Consider the following 19871-nt stretch of genomic DNA (forward strand, 5'->3'; position numbering starts at 1 on the left):
ACTCGGCATAATGTGGTGTTGCTGATTTCTTTGTTCCATATAATTTTCTGTGCTGAGCTCATTTTGTTTATGAATTGTGTCTTTGCTTCATTGCTTTTGTTTCAGTATTTGCTAAATATTTGTGCTTGTCCTCTTTTTTATTTTGATGTGAAGGTATATCATTTTTCTTTGAGGTTACCCTGTGATTTACAGTTTTCTTCCCAAGTTTAGAGCAGTCTGTTCTCTCTTGTAGTCATCTTGACTTCCTCACCATTTACAAGTTCTGTTAACTACATGTTTTTTTCTCTTTTTGGTTTGTGGTTGTCCTCATTTGCCAATTGATGTTCTGGTTTCCTGTTTACAATCTTGTAGGCTTACTTACTTCTAATACATCCATAACTGGGTTGGTTTCTAGGCTATATCATCATGTATGTTAATGGTCGGTTGCTGTTTGTTGTTTTTGGTTCTCTGTCCAAAGGACTCCCTTTAGCATCTCTTACAAGGTTGGTCGGGTTTTAACAAATTCTCTTAATTTCGGCTTATCTGGAAATGTCCTAATTTCACCATCATGTTTGAGGGACAATTTTGCTGGGTATATAATTCTTGGTTGGCATTCTTTCCTTTCAGGGTTTTATATATACCGTCCCGTTGTCTTCTCGCCTGCATGGTTTCTGCCAAGAAGTCAGAGCTTAGTCTTATTGGTCACCTCTCGTAGGTAACTTTTCATCTTTCCCATACTGCTTTCAGGATTCTTTCTTTGTCTTTGTTTTGGTGAGTTTGATGATGATATGTCTTGGTCATTCTCTTTTGTGGTCTGTCCTGTTGGGCATTCATTGGACTTCTTGAATGGGACAATTTTCTCTGTGATTTTATTTGTCTCTTCCTGTTCTGGAATTCCTATTACACATAGGTTATTCATTTTGATGGTATTCCACATGAACCTTAGGCTTTCTTCATTTTGTTTTGATCTTTTTATCTGATTACTCCCTTTTCAAAGAAGTATTGAGGTATTTGTCTTCAATCTCACTAATTCTGTCTTCCATTGATTCAGTTCTGCTCCTTTGCCTGTCCAATGTATTATCTATTTCTGAAAATTTAGTATTAATCTTCTGGATTTCTGTTTGTAGATTTTGTGTCATTTCTCATTTTTCATTTATTTTGTCATTTTGTTCTTGTATTGTCTTCCAAAATTGTTCCAGGGTTTTCTCTGTGTTTTCCTCAATTTTGTCAGTGGTTCCTTGATCTGTCTCTCAGTCCATTGAAGGTATCTAAATATAAATCTTTCAAATTCCTTATCAGGGAGTTCCAATGCTGCTTCTTCCTCTAGGGTGTGTTCTGGGTCTGTATCCTGGTCCCTTGTTTCTTCTGCTTTATCTCGCTTCTTTGTGTGAAATGTGATGCTCTGTTGTCTCTGAGACATTGTGACATTTTTGTGTGTATATTTAACTGGCGAGTGTATGTTAGAGTAATTCGCCCAACAGTTTTGTTTTGTTTGGATGTTATCTGAGTAAGCAGGATACTGTGCTCCTCTACTTTCTTGTTGGCAGCACTTATGCACTCAGCACCTATCTCCTTTCCATTTGTCACCCTCCCATGTGTCTAAGCTGTTCTTGGCAAGCAGAGCCTATTCTTAAGTCCCCAGAATCTGAAAGAGAATGCTGTCGCTTTAAATATCCAAACTAGCTGCCGCTTGTAAGCATTCAAAATGGCTGCACCCTCAGGACAGCTGAAAGTCCACAGCTCAGTTTGTCTTTGTCTTTGCTGTTTCCCTTTTTAGTCATCAGCCACCAATGGAGTTTCCATGCAGCCCTTGGCAGACAGGGCTGATTTTTAAGTTAATTCTCAGGTCCTAATACCTCTTGTAAATATTCAGGCTGTCCATGCCATCAAGATAGCTGACAGTCTGCAGCTCTGTTTGTCTCCTTATTCACTTTTTTTGTTTGGGTCTTCTGTTAGTTGGTGTTTAAACCACTTCTATATCCTTCCTTTCAAAGCTCAGCGCCCCAGGATTATCTTCTGTATCTGTGTCAGTTGGTTTCTCTTTTCTCTGTTGAAGAGAGTCTGTGTGGCTTATCTGCCTATTCTGCCATCTTACCCAGAGTCCTCCAGAGAGATCTTTTGAAAACATACCCCACCTTCTTCCTCTTCCCCCTCAAAAAGGATCTCCAATGTCTCCTACTCAGAACAACACCCAGAGGCCACACTAATTAAAGGTTACAAACTAACTCCACATAGTCTATTCTCTGGCAGTTGTCTGACTTTACCTCCTCCTTCATTCCCTTTCTCTTTCCCTTGTTTGTTCTACACCACTGACACTGGCTTCTTTCAGTCTCTCAAGATTGTGAGATTGTTCCTTCCTCTGGGACTTTGCACTTGCTGTGCCCTCTGTCTAGAACTTCTCCCTTCCATTACTCCCTTCATAGGCCTCTCCTCAGAAAAGACCTCCCCAAACACACTCATCATTATCCATCTACTTTCTAGACTTTGTTTTTCTTCATAGCCCATACAGCTTCCTGGCATGGGGTATGAATTATTGATTGATTGGTAGTCCATATTCCAAATTAGTTTCTTAATTGTGATGTGGTTGAGAAACTTGTATATCTTGTTCATTCTGTGTTCCCATTGAAATACATATTTGTTGAATGATTAGGTCAGGCTTTGGGATGAAATCTTTTACTTCTGCTGCTTTCTTGGGCCTGGTTCCTAACCTTCTCCATACAGAGAGGATACCCATACCTTTTTTGTAAGGATGCTTTAGGATAAAGGTTAGTATGTACAAGAACAGTGTCTGACTCAGAAGTGATGATAGTGGTTTCATCACTCTGGAGCACTGCCGGGCTGTTTCTTACCAGTCTCTAAAGTAGCTTCCAATGAAATGAGTAAATGTTCCAGTGTCACCTAGAAACCAGCCTATTAGAAATTGACTTAAGGTTTCAGCCTGTCCTGAACTGGGTTCTTACCACGTCTCTTCTTGCTTTCTTCTTTTTCCCTCCTGGATGGAAGCAGAGAGCAGTTATGAGGTTTTTATTTTAGAAGGAAGAAATCATCCTTTTGGAAGGAAGACTGATCACATATTAGCATTATCAATGAGAAAGAAGAACTGTGATAGACGGGACATAATCTGAGGAGGTGATCTGATTACCAGGGCAAGACAGAATATGCACAGTTGTGGAATATATGAAGTATGAATCTAAGAAAACTGAAAGTTGTCAAAAATGAAATGGAGCATGTAAAGATCAATATCCTAGGCATTAGTGAACTGAAATGACCTGGTTTGAGCCATTTTGAATCAGTCAGTCTTATGGTCTATTATGCCAGAAATGACAAAGAGGAATGGCGTCGTATTCATTGTCAAAAAGAAAATTTCAAGGTCTATCCTGAAGTACGATGCTGTCAGTGATAGGATAATATCCATACGCCTACAAGGAAGACCAGTTAATATGACTATTGTTCAAATTTATGCACTAACCACTAAAGCCAAAGATGAAGAAACTGAAGATTTTTACCAACTTCTGCAGTCTGAAATTGACCAAACATGCAATCAGAATGTATTGATAATTACTGGTGATTGGAATGTAAAAGTTGAAAACAAAGAATCATCATCAGTAGCTGGAAAATACGGCCTTAGTGAAAAGAAATGACACCAGAGATCACATGATAGAATTTTGCAAGACCAATGACTTATTCATTGCAAATACCTTTTCTTCAACATAAATAGTGATTATACATGTTTACTGTGCCAGATGGAATACACAGAAATCAAATCGACTACATCTGTGGAAAGAGGAAATGGAGAAGCACAATATATACTCAGTCAAAGCAAGGCCAGGAGCTAACTGTGGAACAGACCAACAATTGCTCTTATGCAAGTTCAAGTTGAAGCTGAGGAAAATTAAAGTAAGTCCATGAGAGCCAAAATATGACCTTGATTTTATTCTACCTGCCTTGAGAGACCATCTGAAAAACAGATTTGATGCATTGAACACCAGTGACCAAAGATCAGATGGCTGAGGGATGACAACAACAACATCATACATGAAGAAAGCCAGTGATCTTTAAAAAAAAAAAAAAAGGGAAGGAAGAAAAGACCAAAATGGATGTTGGAAGAGACTCTGAAACTTGCTCTTGGACGTAGAGTAACTAAAGTGAATGGAAGAAATGTTGAAATAAAAAGCTGAACAGAAGATTTTAAAGGGTAGCTCGAGAAGACAAAGTAAAGTATTATAATGAAATGTGCAAAGACCCTGGAGTTAATAAACCAAAAGGGAAGAACATGCTCAGCATTTCCCAAGTTGAAAGAATTGAAAAAAACATTAACACCTTGAGTTGCAATACTGAAGGATTCTATGGATAAAATATTGAATGATGCAAGAAGCATCAAAAGAAGATGGAGTGACTGCACAGAGTCACTGTACCAAAAAGAATTGGTCATTGTTTGACTATTTCAGGAAGGAGCATATGACCAAGAACCAATGGTGTTGAAGGAAGAAGTCAAAGCTGCAGTGAAGGAATTGGTGGAAAACAAGGCTTCAGGAAGTGACGGAATACCCACTGGGATGTTTCAGCACACGGATGCAACATTGGACATGCTTACTCATTTGTGCCAAGAAATTTAGAAGACATCTACCTGGCCACCTGACTGGAAGAGGTCCGTATTTGTGCCCATTCCAAAGAAGGATGATCCAGCAGAATGTGGAAGTTATCGAACGATATCATACTCAAGTAAAAGCTTGCTGAATATAATCCAAAAACTCCCTCAGTATATTGACAGGGAATTTCTAGAAATGCAAGGTAGATGCAGAAGAGGATGTGGAACATGGATATCATTGCTGATGTCAGATGGATTTTAGCTGAAAGCAAAGAATAGTAGAAAGATGTCTACCTATGTTTTTTTGACTATACAAAGGCATTTAACTATGTGGATCATAACAAATTATGGATAACACTGTGAAGAATGGGAATTCCAGAACACTTAATTGTGCTCATGAGGAACCTGTGCATAGACCAAGAGGTTGTCGTTCGAACAGAAGAATGGGATTCTGCAAGGTTTAAAATCAAGTGGGGTGTACATCAGGGTTGTATCCTTTCACCATACTTACCAATCTCTGTGCTCAGCAGATAGTCTGAGAAACTGGTCTATATAAAGAAGAATGTGCATCAGGATTAGAAGAAGAATCATTAACAACCCACCAGCCACTCCTCAGGAGGAAAATGGGGCAATCTACTTCCGTAGTGATACTGCCTCAGAAACCCAAGGAGGGGTTGCTATGAGTCAGGTCCAACTCGACGGCACATAACAACAGCAACAACAATGATATGCAGATGGCACAACCTTGCTTGATGAAAGTGAGGATGACTTGAAGCACTGATGAAAATCCAAGACTACAGTCTTCAGTATGGATGACACCTCAACATAAAAATCCTCACAACTGGACCAGTAAGCACCATCATTATAAATGGAGAACAGATTGAAATTTTCGGGATTTCATTTTACTTGGATCCACAGTCACCACCCATAGAAGCAGCAGTTAGGAAATCAGACATCATATTGCATGGGAAAATCCGCTGCAAGAGACCTTTAGAAAGTGTTAAGCAGTGGTGTCACTTTGAAGATTAAGGTGGCCGTGACCCAAACCATGGTATTTTCAATAGCCTATATGCATCTGAAAGCTGGACAATAAATAAGATGGAAGAAGAGTTGATGGCTTTCAATTGTGGTGATGGCAACGAATGTTGAAAACAGTATGGGCTGCCAGAAGAATGATCAAGTCTATCCTGAAAGGAGTGCAGCTGGAATGCCGCTTGGAAACGAGAACAGCCAGATTTCATCTCACCTACTTTGGTCATATTGTCAGAAGGGACCACTCCATTAAGAAGGGGAAGACCCTTAACGAGATGGATTAACACAGTGGCTGCAGTGAGGGGCTCAAGCATGACAAGAATTGTGAGGATGGTGCAGGACCGGACAGTGTTTCATTCTATTATACATAGGGTTCTTGTGAATCGGAGCTGATCGACAGCACCTAACAACAACAAAGGGAGAAGCATGAGAGTCCCTTGTTTGAGTGGTACCCAGCACAGGTAACCACTACGTAAGGAAAGATGGGAAAACAAGCAGAGTTTTCCTAACCTCCTGTTGTGTTCGTGTACAATTAAATTTTGAACTGGATTACCTAGTATTACTTGGAATGTATTTTGATCTGTGTAGCTTTTTATTTTTGAACCTGATGCAGGAGGATAACAGCATATCACCAAAGGAATTTTGCTTGGTTTCATCTCGTTTACTTTCATAAATGAAGGTTATCAAATACAGAGAAACCATATATGAAGTGTGTAATGATGTGCCTTTTATTAAAGTAGCATCACTTTTTAAACTGTATTTCCTCTAGCTTAATTAAATTGTACAGTGCAAATAAGATATCTTAAAAATAACTAAGAGTGCGTGGAAGCTTTCCTTCCATGGGAGTATCCAGCTAACTCATTTTCTTGTTTATATATATATATATATATATATATATATATAAAATTATATAATTTTTGGACTTCCAGTAAGATGGTGGAATAGGCAGGCAAGCTACACAGACCCTCTTCAATAAAGAAAAGAGAAACCAATTGACAGAGACACAGGAGATAATCCTGGAGCCCTAAGCTTTGAAAGGAAGTATACAGAAGTGGATTAGGCACCAACTAGTGGAAAAACCTGAACAAAAACAGTGAGTATGGAGAGGGTTGGAGGAATGAACTCTCAGGTACTCTGACAGGACCAACAGCCTGAATATTTCCAAGTGGTGTTGGGACCTGAGAATTGACCTAAAGATCTAGGGCTGCAGGGCTGCTGCACTGGTGGCCTTATGCCTAGGATGAGAAACAACGTGGAGGGCGACAACCTGAACTGTAGACTTTCAGCTGTCCGTAGGGCGCAGCCATTTTGAATGTTTACAGGTGGTGGCCATTTTGAATTTTAAAGTGACAACATTGCCATTCAGATTCCAGGGACCTGAGAATAGGCTTTGTTTGCCAAGGACAGCAGGGACATATGGGAGGCTGACGACAGGAAAGGAGACAGGTGGTGAGTGTGTAAGTGCTGCCAACTAGCAAACAGAGGAGCACAGCACAGTACCCTGCTTACATAGATAACATACAACGAAAATGAAAATCGTGGGCAAGTCACTCCAGCATACAGTCACCAATTAAATATAAACACAAAAATAATGCCGCGGAGACAGCAGAGCATTACAGTCCACACAAGGAAGCAAGACAAAGCAGGAGAAACAAGGGAGCAGGATACAGACCCAAAACACATCCCTGAGGAAGATGCAGCATTGGAACTCCCTGATAAGGAATTCAAAAGAATTATGTCTAGGTACCTTCAACAAATCAAGAGACAGATCAAGGAAAACAGTGACAAAAGAAGAGAACACAGAGAAAACCCTAGAACAATTTTGAAAAATAATAAAAGAACAAAATGACAAAGTAAATGAAAAATTAGAAATGATACAAAATTTACACACAGAAATCCAGAAAATTAACACTAAATTTTCATAAATAGATGACACATTGAATGGGCAAAGGAGTAGAATTGAATCAATGGAAGACAAAGTTAATGAGATTGAAGACAAATACCTGACTACTTCTTTGGAACGGGATCAGTCAGAAAAAAGATCAAAACAAAATGAAGAAAGCCTAAGGTTCATGTGGGATACCATCAAAAGGAATAGCCTATGTGTCATTGGAATTCCAGAACAGAAAGAGAAAAAAACACTGAAAATTGCCCAAGATGTGTTGGAGAAGAACTTTCCTAATAGCTGAGAGTATATCCATTCAAGAAGTTCAATGAACCCAAAACAGGATAGACCCCAAAACTTGGAGGACATTATGCTGAGTGAAATAAGTCAATCACAAAAGGACAAATATAGTAGTAGTAGTTTGTTACTATAAAAAGTCAAAGAATGGTTTATATATGGAAGGAAACTTTCTTTGTTGGTTACCAGGGGTGGGGTGGAGAGGAGGGGAGGGAACACTGCAAAAAAAAAAAAAAAAAAAGCATCGACCCATGTCACTTTAGTTTTGTGTATTTCACTGTACATAAATTATATTTCAATAAAATGCATTAAAAATATGTTATTTACACTCCACAGAGCAAAACATATCACCAGTTCACCTGTTTCTACAGTTGCAATTCATTTGACATTGATTGCTTTCTTCAAGTTGTGCAACCATTCTCACCCACCCTTTCTGAGTTGTTCTTCTGCCAATTAACAGACATTCATTGCCCCCTAAGGTTCCTATCTTATATGAGTTGCTCTTGTCAGTTTAGGAGCTCTGGTGGTGCAAGTGGTTAAGGCATTTGGCTGCTAACCAGTAGGTCGGTAGTTCAAACCTACCAGCTGCTCCATGGGACAAAGATGAAACAATCTATTTCCATAAAGATTTATAGCCTTGGAAGCCCTATGGAGGTTGTTACGAGTCAATCTTTGATCAAAATATTCCGTAATGATAGCTAGGCACCACCCAGTTCTTGTCTCATAGGAGAAGAGGCAGGTATTCATGGAGGCAATTAGCCACACATCCATTTCTTCCTCCTTTTCCCAACTCTTCTTCCCCTGTTGGGAGCTCTGGTGGCATAGTGCCTAAGGCATTTAACTGCTAACCAAAGGCTGGCGGTTCCAACCCACCAGCCACTCCTTGGAAGGAAGGTTGGGCAATCTACTTCCGTAATGATAACGCCTCAGAAACCCAAGGGGAAGGGTCGCTATGAGTTGGGTCCGACTCGCCAGCAGTGAGTTTGGTTTTGGTTCGGTTTTCTTCACTTGTTGGGTCCAGGCAAATAGAGATTATTGTGCGTTGGATGGCTACTTGAAAGATTTTAGATACCAGATACTACACAACGCAATCTAGGGGGTAGAGCAAAAGCACTTAAACACATTATTAAGCCAGTTAACTGGGAATGTCCCATGAAACCATGACCCTGAACCTCTAAACCAAGGAACCAAATCCCGTGAGGTGTTTGGTTGTACATAAGAAGCCTCAGCATCTACTTTCTGGGTTTTTTGTTTTTTTTATTGTTATAAATATAGCTATATCATACAACTTTTGCCAGTTCACCTTTTTACAGGTGTACAACTTAGTGGCAGCAATTATAGTAATCAGTTGTGCAATGCTACCCTTACTGCAACATTTTCATCACCTTTAACCCCACTTTTTCCCCCCTTCCTCCTGACATCGTCATAACCACTTATAAACTTTGATCTCTGTGCATTTGTCTTCTTGTCTTTTATAAAGTGAGGTCATAATATTTGTCCTTTTGTGACTGACTTATTTCAGCACATTATCTTCAAGCTGTATTCATACTGTAGCATGTATCAAGGCTTCATTCTCCTACTGGCTCAGTATCATTCGATTGTATGTATGTACCACGTTTTGTTTATCCATTCATTGTTGATGGGCATTTAGGATGTTTCCACCTTTTGCCTATTGTGAACAGTGTTGCAGTGAACATTGGTATATAAGTCTCTCTTTGAGTCTGTACTTTCAAGCCTTTTGGGTGTATACCTAGGAGAGGTATTGCAGGGTCATATGGTAGTTCTATTTTTAGTTTTTGAGGAAGCATCACACTGTTTTCCGCAATGGCCTTGTCATTTTGCGTTCTACCAGCAATGGATAAGCATTCCAATTTCCCCACATGCTCACCGACATTTGTTGTCATGTTTCGTCTTAGCCATCCTGGTGATGCTGAAACGGCACCTTGTGGTTTCGATAGGCATCTCTCTGATGGATAATGATGCTGAGCGTCTTTTCCTGTGTTTTGTGGCCATGTGAGTGTGGTGAAATGTCTTTTCAGGTCCTCTGCCCATTTCATGATTGGGTTATTTGTCTTTTTGTTGTTGCTCAAGTTTTATATATATTTTGGTTCATTAGTTTCTTGTTGGTTATATTGTCTCCAAAGATTTCTTCCAGTTGGTAGTTTGTCTTTCACTTTTTTGGTAAAGTCTTTTGATGAACAAAAGTTTTGAATTTTTATGAGGTCTTAGTTACTTATTTTTTTTCTGTTTGTGCTTTTGTTATGTTAGATAATCCATTGTCGAAGCTATGCTTGACAGTGTTACTTCTACTTGTTCTTCTTGGAATTTTATGGTTTTAGTTTGTACACTTAGGCCCTTAATCCATTTTTAATTTGTTTTTGTGAAGTTTTTAAATTTTTATATGGCCCCATTTGTTTATTCAGTTTTTTGTTTGTTTGTTTTGTTTTGTTTTGCTGTTTGCTCTTTTGTGTATAATCTATCTGTTGTTAAAAGCTAGGCCCAACAGTTGTTGCCCCTGTGTCTTTGTCTGAGAATTCTTTGGTTTTAGTTTTCAGTGTTAGGTCTTTAATCCATTTTGAATTTGTTTTTGTATATGGTATGAGGGATCAATCCTGTTTCATTTTTCTGCATATGGAAATACAATGTTCCCAGCACCATTTATGTAAGAAATTCTTTTTCCCCATCATATGACTTAGCACCCTTGTTGAAAATCACTTGGCTGTAGATGGGTGGGCGTGTTCTTTGGCTCTCAGTTCCATTCCATTGGTGTGTCTGTTAATACCAGTACCAGCCTGTTGTGATTACTGTAGCTGTATAATTTAAACTCAGGAAGTATAAGTTCTCCTCCTTTGTCCTCTTTCAACACTTCTTTAGGTATTCAAGACCTCTGGCCAGTCCATGAAAATTGAGAATTGGTTTTTCCATTTCTGTAAAACTGACTGTTGGAATTTTAATCATGATTACATTGAATCTATGAATTGCTTTGAGAGCATTGACATGTTACCAATATTAAGTCTTCCAGTTCTTAATTTGGAAGATCTTCCCATTTAAGTGTTTTTAAATCTCTTTCAGCAGTTTTATAATTTTCAATGTATAAGTCCTCCACATCCCAGGTTAGATTTATTCCTATGTGTTTTATTCTTTTAGATGCTATTGTAAATGGCACTGTTTCCCTCATTTCTATTTCAAATTTCTCATTGCTGGCATATAGGAACCCAACTAATTTTTGTTTTTGACCTTGTACCTTGCAGCTTTGCTACATTTCCTGTATTAGCTACAGATGCTTTCTTGCTGACTCTTTAGGATTTTCTGTATATAGAATCGTGTCATCTATAAATAAAGAAAATTTTCCTTCTTCCATTCCAATCTGAATACCTGATAGAGCTTTTGTTTTTTGTTTTGTCTCTTTATTGTCTGGCAAGGACTTCTGATACAGTGTTTTGAATAGAAGTGGTGAGAGCGAGCAGCCTTGTCTTGTTCCCAGTTTCAAGGGGAAATCTCTCAGTCTTTCGCCATTAAATTTAATATTGGCTGTTGGTTTTTGTGTATGCTCTTAATCATATTGAGGAATTTCCCTTCTATTTCGGTCTTCTTGAGTGTTTTCATCAAGAAGGGAGGGATGTTGGATTTTATCACATACTTTTTCTGCATCCATAGAGAAGATCATGTGGTACTTTTCCTTTGTTTTGTTGATGTGGTGTATTATGTTGATTGATTTTCTAATGTTGTACCACCCTTGCATTCCTGGAATAAATCCTACTTGGACATGGTGTATGACTCTTAATATGCTATTGGATTTTGTTTGCTATACTGTTTCATTGGGAGCTCTGGTAGCGTAGTACCTAAGGCACGTGACTGCTAACCAGAAGGCTGGTGGTTCAAACCCACCAGCCACTCCTCGGAAGGAAAGTTGGACAATCTCCTTCCATAGTGATACCGCCTCGGAAACCCAAGGAGGGAGCTATGGGCAAATATTTAATACAAAAATTAAATACAACAGTATTTAATTGAGGACTTTTGCATCTATATTCGTAAGGGGCATTGGCCTGTAGTTTTCTTGTCTTTGGTGTCTTATTTTGGTATCAAGGTTATGTTTGCTTCATAGAATGAATTTAGGAAGTGTTTTCCTTTTCTGTCTTCTGAAAGCATTTAAAGAGGATAGGTGTCAATTCTTCTCTGTGTGTTTGGTAGAATTCCCCAGGAAAGCCATCTGGTCTAGTTTTCCTTTGGTGGAAGGTGTTTGATCACTGAGTCAATCTCTCTACTTTTTCAGGGTCTGCTGAAACTTTTTCTGCTTCCTCTGAAGCAGTTTGGGTAGATTGTATACTTGTAAGAATTTGTCCATTTCATGTAGGTTGTCCAGTTTGCTGCTTACAGTTTGTTCATAATATTCTGTCCTAATTCTTTTATTTCTTTTGAGTCAGCTGTAATGTCTCCTTTTTCATGTCTTATTTTGGTTATTTGAATCTTTTTTTTTTTTTTCTTAAATCAGTCTAGCCAAAGGTTTGTCAATTCTATTGGTCTTTACAATGAACTAACTTCTGGTTTTGTTAATTTTCTTTTTTCCTATTTTTCATTTTGTTTATTCCAGCTAACTCCATTTTCATGGTGAAAAGCCCGTCAAGTTTTCCGTGATCTGAGGGGCACCCATTGTGTCTCACATGCATACCTCCATCATCTTTCTTTCAGGAGACCCTGGATCTGAGCTGCTTGGAGTTAGAGCTCCCTGTCTGTTTTCCCCTCTCCTCTCTGCTGCTTTCTGACGGTGGGGCTTTGGCTGGTCCCTCACTGACCAGCTAGAAGCTTCAGACTCCCGAGGGTGGTTCAGCTGGTCACAGGCAAGCAAAGCTCCTGCACCCAGCTAGACACCCAGTGCAGTTAGCTGTGTGAGAAGGCAGGGTAGGCCCTTCCTCTCTGCCTCTTTTTCTGATTCCTAAACCTTGAAGAGTTTAAGTCATTTGCCAGAGTCTTATGTGTTTGAAACTTAGATTTGAATAGAGGTTCACAAACCTCAGATTCCTTTTTCTTTTCTGCTTGAGTAGGTGCCATCAGGGATCCATCTAGCCATTTCTAGGGCTGCCCACCACATCAGCATTTTTGTGTCCTGGCGCTCTGGTCCCTGCCCCATTATCAGTGTGCCTATTTTGTCTTCTTTGGTGCATCTGTGTGCTTCTTGTGTTCTCATCGTTTCTTCATTCCTGGGCTGCTGCCCCTCAGCTCATTCCTGGCCTTTGGTGAGGCTCCATGGTAGATCCTCATCCTTACAAGAAGGGAAGTTGGCAAAAAAAATTAAAAAAGAAGGGAAGTTGGCATAGGACAGGTAGCAAGAAGGGAATGCATAAACCTGACTGGCCCTGGTTGATCCACCAAGGACTAGGACCTGAAGGGTAAAAGCACTGACCAGCCTTCTCTGGAGCCCTTCTGGGGAGCACTGTAGGTACTGTAGGTCCTTTCTGAGCTTTGTCTACTGACTGCCCTACACCAGCAAGCACACCCCAGCATCCTTCCGGCTTGTGTGGGCTTGCTGAGGAATTAGAGCCAGCTGGTATACGCAAAGGAAGTTTGATCTATTTTAGCAGTGTCCAGCTTGAAGTGAACAATAGGACTCTCCAAGGCTTTTCTGGTTAGTCTGTAAATACTATTTCAAAATTACCTTTTAAAAACTATGGTTGCAGTTCATCCTTTGCAGAAAGCTGAGTTTGTAGGTACATTTGTGGTTTAATGATGAAGATGTTGACTCACTTCAGGATTTTCTGTCAGGAACACACCAAGTTATTTTTCTTTGTTACTGCCCCCTGGTTAATTGTGGCTAGACTGGGCTGGGCAGTTCATTTTGCCCCAGAAAGCCTGGCCCTACACTGCTGTTGATATTCTCTAGGGGCCAGCTTGTTAAGGAGAGTGATCTGCAGAGTTGACAAGTTGGTAAGGGAGCTCGGAGATTTACCCTCAAACCCCAGGCCATCTCAGGCCATCTTATTTCTTTGTTCCAGAAACCTTTGTCCCGTAGTCTTCCTTGTCCAAAGACAAAACAGAATAGCTTAGTGCCTTTAATCATTGTTAATGAGCCACCACTTAATCCTGAGGTCTGTGTGTTTGGCTCAAGCAGCGAGAGATGAAGGGATTGGCACAGGGGCCACTGTCTTGTGGTTCCTGATGAACCACAGTCACCTAGGAAGTGATTGGCTGCCCATAGCAGCATTCTCTCCACTTTCTGCTTCCTGTGGTAAAGCAGCAATGCAGTGAACTCAGTGTGAGCCCCCCTAGGCAGTGGAGTAGCTAGAAAGAGACAGACTGGAAACTCCACAGGCTGGCTTGCTAGGGCTGGAAGTGAAGAAAGCAGGGGTAAAAGGAGAAGTGGGGCAAAGCAGTGTCTCCGAGGTCCTTGGACAGCCCAGTTTGCTTTCTTGTGGAATATTTTCAGAGATGGAGACCAAGAATTTTAAATTCTGTTGCATTCAACTTAAAGGATTCTAGGCCTAAATTATCACCCCATCACTTTTCTGGAAAAGGAGACTATGCCTGGCAAACATTGTATTCATGCGTGTAAACGACCTGTCCCTGTTACTAACTGTCCTGCTGTTTGCTTATGCCAGCAAAAACTCGGGCAGCTGACTTGTTGGTGAATCCCCTGGACCCACGGAATGCAGATAAAATTAGAGTTAAAATTGCCGACCTGGGAAATGCTTGTTGGGTGGTAAGTAGAGTTTTCTTTCTAAAACATTTTGTTAGCAGACACTTTTTTCTTTTTCTTGTGTGTGTTCCTCTGTGGTAATGCAGTCTGTTCTCTTTCAGCATAAACACTTCACGGAAGACATCCAGACACGTCAGTATAGATCCATAGAGGTTTTAATAGGAGCAGGTTACAGTACACCTGCTGACATTTGGAGTACGGCTTGTATGGTAAGGGCCTTTGCCGCTTTCTTCTGTGTGAGCTGCCACATCCCTCTACTGCCCACAATGGGGCAGAGTCTCACCAGTGCATGTGGCCTGCGCCTTCCTGATCATGAGGGTTGTCCCCCACAGGACTGCAGAGGGAAGGCTACTACCTTGTGTGTCTTTAAGAGTTAGAAGAATTCTTCTCAGGCATGTCTCAGTTTTGTTGTTGTTCTTGTTTTATGTGTTTATTTTTGGTCTTGTGAGACACTTTCTCTTCTTAAGTCCCTATACACCCAAAGTCCCAAGAATCAGACTTGTACCCTCATCTGTGGTGACAAAAAGACTTGAAATAATTCCTTCTGGTTTCTGAAAGCTTGAAGCTAGTAGGCTGTGTGGAACTTTTCCCTTCTCACCCACTGTGGAGGAAAATGAGACAGGGTCTATCAGGGAAGACTGGTGCTAAAAGGTGGGACCCATCCTAGGTAGCCAAAGATACCATCTCCTCACTGGAGAGGAGAGACTTCACTCACATACCCATGTTTAATCTTTCTTTCATAAAGTGCAGTGTCCTGAATACTCGGACTTACCTTCTAGGCTGTCTTGGCACCAGCAGCATGTTCCCTGGGACTGACTTTATTCCCATAGAGGACGTGGTGACTTTTTCCTCAGGTCATCAGGGTGCCTCTTCTTTCGCCCACGTATCATATTCAGTTTTTTGCTGCCAGTTTTGTACATCACAAGTTTATTTGTGTCTCAGCCCTCCCCTCAGCCCCCAGCCTGACATACTGTTTTCTCACTTACTCCCACCATGTGCATTGACGGGTATGCAAGGCCTCTCATCCAGAGCTCATTTTATTCTCTTTCTTTCTGGCCCTGTTTCCTGGCCAGTCCAGCACCTTCCTCTTAAAGGGCTTTACTTTGTAGCAGCCATACTTGAAAAGATGATGTGCATGCATGTGCGTGCACGTGTGTGCGTGCATGTGTGTGTGCGCACGTGTGTGTGTGCATGCGTGTGCATGTGTATGTGTCGCGTAGGGTGATTTTTCTATTTCATATTACTTATCCACATTGAACTCTGGTATTTAAATAAAAGGGCATGTGTGTAAGAATTGGCACTTGTCTTCTTTAGTAAAAGAACTGCAGAACAGATGTGGTAATAACAGTCTAATGACAGTCTCTTATTCAAAGATGAGTTTAGCAATTCTTTTGAATTCACTCTATTTCATGTCTTCTAATGCCTCGGAAACCCAAGGAGGGGTTGCTATGAGTCGGGGCCGACTCCACGGCACATAACAACAACAACAACAATGGTAGAGTAAGGAGCCCTAGTGGCACATTGGCTAAGGGCTCAACTGTGAACTGAAAGGTTAGTGATTCAAACCCACCAGCTTCTCTGTAGGAGAAACATGTGGCAGTCTGCTTCTGTAAAGATTTACAGCCTCAAAAAGCCTATGGGGCAGTTCTGTTCTGTCCTATGGGGTCCCTTTGAGTCAGAATTGATTTGATGGCAATGGGTTTGGTTTTGAATGTTCTAAAAGGGATTATGCTAAACATAGTGCCAGATGATATGGAGAAAAAGTACATCCTTTGTGTCTTTCAAGTTAGCATAACAGATATGGCCAAATAGAACTGTAACACTGAGCCTCTCCATGTTGTTCTGAAAGATAAACTCAACTCCCAACTCATAGCGACCACTCCTTGAATTTCCAAGACAGTATCTCTACAGAAGTGGGTTGCCCAGTCTGAAAGATAAGATCGTACTAATTGATTGATTGGTTGGTTTTGGTTTTGGTTTTGGTTTTGGTTTTTCAGTGAGTATCAAAAACCAAGTCTCTTGCTTGGCTGCGTATGGAAAAGAGTGATGAAGGGCTCGGGGGCCATGTGATATTCCTTAGCAGTTTTAGCTGTATTAGCGAATTCAGCGACTGCTGTTGAGAAGGAATTTGGCTCCCCCTGTGTGACTGCAGGCGGAAGCAAGACTGGACAATCTACTTCCATAAAGATTTACCACCATGGACACCCAATGGGGGTCACTGTGAGTTGGAATCGACTCGACAGCAGTTGGGTTGGCTTTGGTTTTTGTGTGTCTGCAGAGGGCAGGGTGAACTGGAGGGCTGGGAGCAGTGGGAGGCAAAGTCTAGGTCAGTAGAAAGGGAAGGAGTGCTTGAAACAGCCAGAGCTGCAGGGGAGATATACACCCTTTCAGGATGTGGGGGGTCAAGCCATCCTTGTCCCCAGGAACACAAAGGAGTATATAGGGCTGTCCTGAATTAGACTCTTAAGAACTCTTTCTTCTCTGAAACCCCGTGGTTCTAATTTTGAGTGTTAACTGTTGATGATTTAACCAGAAAAATAGGACAAGCTCACAGAAACAGTGGGAGAACGGTGTGGCTGTCACTGTAGTTTCATGGCAGGATCCCTGTCTTGCCTCCAGTTAGATAATGATTTGTCCCTGCACACAATCTTCCTGTCCTACCAACTTCTTGAAATACCTTTGCTGTCAACAAAGGTGGCTTCATCAGTAACCAACTCCTAAGGAAAATCTTTTCTTTACTGTGTCTCTTTTCAGCCTGCCTCTCTTCCCAAGGATTTAGCATAAGCTCTCTTGGTGTTTTTAGGGCCACCTATGCAGTGCTTCTGCAGTTGTCTGTCTTGTCTGAGCCTTCCTCCCCACCCCATGAAGCCACGGTTAAGAGGTCCCTTTTGTTGGCCTAGAGAATCTGGTAGCAATGAGGAGGTGCTCCTCCACTGCCATCCTTCAATTAAAGTTTAAACAGATAATGTTATATTTAATTCTACCTCATAATACAAAGCTGTAATAAAATAAAGAAAGATTGTAATAAAATGCAGGTGGTAAAGCCCAGATTCCTTTGAGTTTTATAAATAGCATGAAATTGTACAGAGACTCAAATGGAAATGAGAGTTGACATGTGGTGGCTGGGGGTCCATTCTCGCAGAGAAGGGCCTGACTTACTGTGTGGAGTGGCGCTTTACATTCGACAGCTGCAGAAGGAAACAGAGTGGGCAGAGTAGTTGGGGTATGTCATGTGTTGAATTTATTTTCTTTTTCTTGAGCTCTGGGGCATAACCTAGAAAACTCTGTGTGGGCTGAAGCTTTGACTCTTCTGCATTTCTCTGTCACAGTCCCTGGAAAGGTAATGTCCTGTAAACCCTGTGGTGAATATTCTGGTCAGTGCCATGGAAACAAGAAAAGCCTGTCTGTCAAATTTCATCAGACTTCTGCAGCATGGTCATGTCACAGAATGAATATGTGACCTCATTTCTTGAGAATGGGATATTCTGTCCTGGGAAGGTGCTTTAGGAGAGAGGCAACTGGTCTCCCAAAAACATGAGAACAGAGGTTGGTCCAGAGGGGAAAGCCCTCTGAGGCAGTAAGGCCAGGTGCAGAGAGAAAAGAACACACCACTCAGAACTCAAAGTTCCCAAGTATTAAAAATAAATAATAATGAAGATTGTCCTGGAGGTAACTGATTGAATGACTTTATCTTTCCTGTTTCCTAGATGCCAGCGTAAAGCACGCTGTTAGGTCCAGAGGCGAGTGTTTTCATCGCCATGTTCTTGGTCCTGTTGTGTTGTCGTGTTTATTAAGAAGATCTAGTTACTCTCCCGAGAGGAGGGGCGAGGTGACATTCTAGGGAGCTTCCACCCTGCTGCTGCTTTTTTTTTAAAACATCGTTTTGTTGACAGGCTTTTTGTTGACAGGCTTCTGTGAGTCTCGTGTTTCCTTGGACATGAAATGCATTATCTGTTTCCCTTCCGGATGGCAGGTCTCACTGGCCTTGCTCTTGAGAGTGTTCTCGTCCGGCCTTCGGGTTGGTGTGGTGCCTGCTCGTGAGCTTGCCTTTAGAGTTCTCTGCGCTTTGTCTCTTCCACACGTCTCAGTCTTTGGCTCAGCCCCTGGAGTGTGTGTCCTCTGGCCTCCTAAGACCTTTCCCATCTGACTGCCTGACCTCCCTGAGCCATGGCCACCAGACAGGAGAAGCAGTTAGTGACACCTGGGCTTCTGTTGTAACTTCCATCCAAGTGGCTTCTGGAGTCTTTTCTCCCGTAAGGTTTTCAGATTTTACTCTTGGCTTATAAGGTAGTGAACTGATTGCTTCCCAGGCTAGAATTGCTTCTTGGGGTGTAAATACTCTTCAGGCCATTGACTTTATGAGTCAGTTGTTCCCCTTGACTTGGGGCCAAATGTGAGGTATTCCTATCCTAATCTGATGGAAGTGGCTCATTTGTCTTCCTTGGTGATAGGTAGAGATAAGGTCCAAAGTGAGGACTTGCCAGGGTCTGTCTGTTGATCCCTCCTTTTCCCTGGCAGCCTTTTGATGGCTCTGTGCTGATACTTCCCGTCTTTGGTTCAGAGCAGGGGTTCTGAGCTCATTGCAGGGGCTGCTGGCAACAGTCTTGCTATTCTGCTTCCCCCTTCACTGTTCAAATGCCTCACCCCACTGCTATCAAGTCAATTCCGACTCACAGTGACCCTATAAGGCAGAACATAACTGCCCCATAAGGTTTGCAAGGCTGTAAATCTTTGCAGAAGCAGACTGTCTCATCTTTCTCCCATGGAACTGCTTGTGGGTTCGAACTACCCACCTTTTTTTTTTTTTTTTTTTTGTTAGCAGCTGAAGGCCTTAATCACTGTATCATCAGAGCTCCTTGTTCACATGCTGTCTTGTTACAAAGGAAAGCAAGCGAGTGAAAAGAAGTGACCCCAGGCCACTCTGGGAGCCTGCTCTTAGTTTGCTGATGCAGTGCTGGGGGAGACGGCCTGCATCCAGCCAGAACTGTGTTCTTGTGTTTTCCATGCTCTGTGTTATTGAACCAGAGAAAAGATTGGTTGGTCCATGTACTTTACTTTGCTCAGTGGCAGAAGGGCAGCAGTGGGCAGGGGGTTCCCTAGGGAGGATGACAGTCTTCCAGGGGTGTAGGTCTTGGACGAGGGTATTAGAGAGGTCACTGACCTATAGGCAGAAATGAAGCAGGGCGGGCCCCTGAGCATCATTCCAACAGCAAGATCTGATTCAGAGTTCAAGTACGAATGGGGCAAACCAGCTATGGGCTTTAGCTTTGTGGGTGTGGGTGTAGGGGTGTGTGTGTTTAATTATGTTATTTGGTCAGCAGAGCAATGTTATTGTTGTGTGCCATCGAGTCAGACCCGACTCATAGCGACCCCTCCTTGGGTTTCCGAGGCAGTATCAC

The 19871-nt window shown here is 41.6% G+C and overlaps 1 protein-coding gene across 1 annotated transcript in view; it reads left to right on the top strand.

Moving 5' to 3' along the window:
• The window catches only part of SRPK2 (SRSF protein kinase 2), a 198531-nt gene that overhangs the window by 166365 nt on the left and 12295 nt on the right, over positions 1-19871 (top strand). The window contains exons 12-13 of the mRNA XM_042781411.1: positions 14375-14475; positions 14574-14681. Coding sequence (XP_042637345.1) covers positions 14375-14475; positions 14574-14681 — 209 coding nt within the window. The remainder of the gene's footprint in view (positions 1-14374; positions 14476-14573; positions 14682-19871) is intronic.

Source organism: Orycteropus afer, unplaced genomic scaffold (assembly GCF_000298275.1).
Source record: "Orycteropus afer afer isolate SDZICR_OR568_19922 unplaced genomic scaffold, OryAfe1.0 scaffold00007, whole genome shotgun sequence".
Taxonomy (NCBI): domain Eukaryota; kingdom Metazoa; phylum Chordata; class Mammalia; order Tubulidentata; family Orycteropodidae; genus Orycteropus; species Orycteropus afer.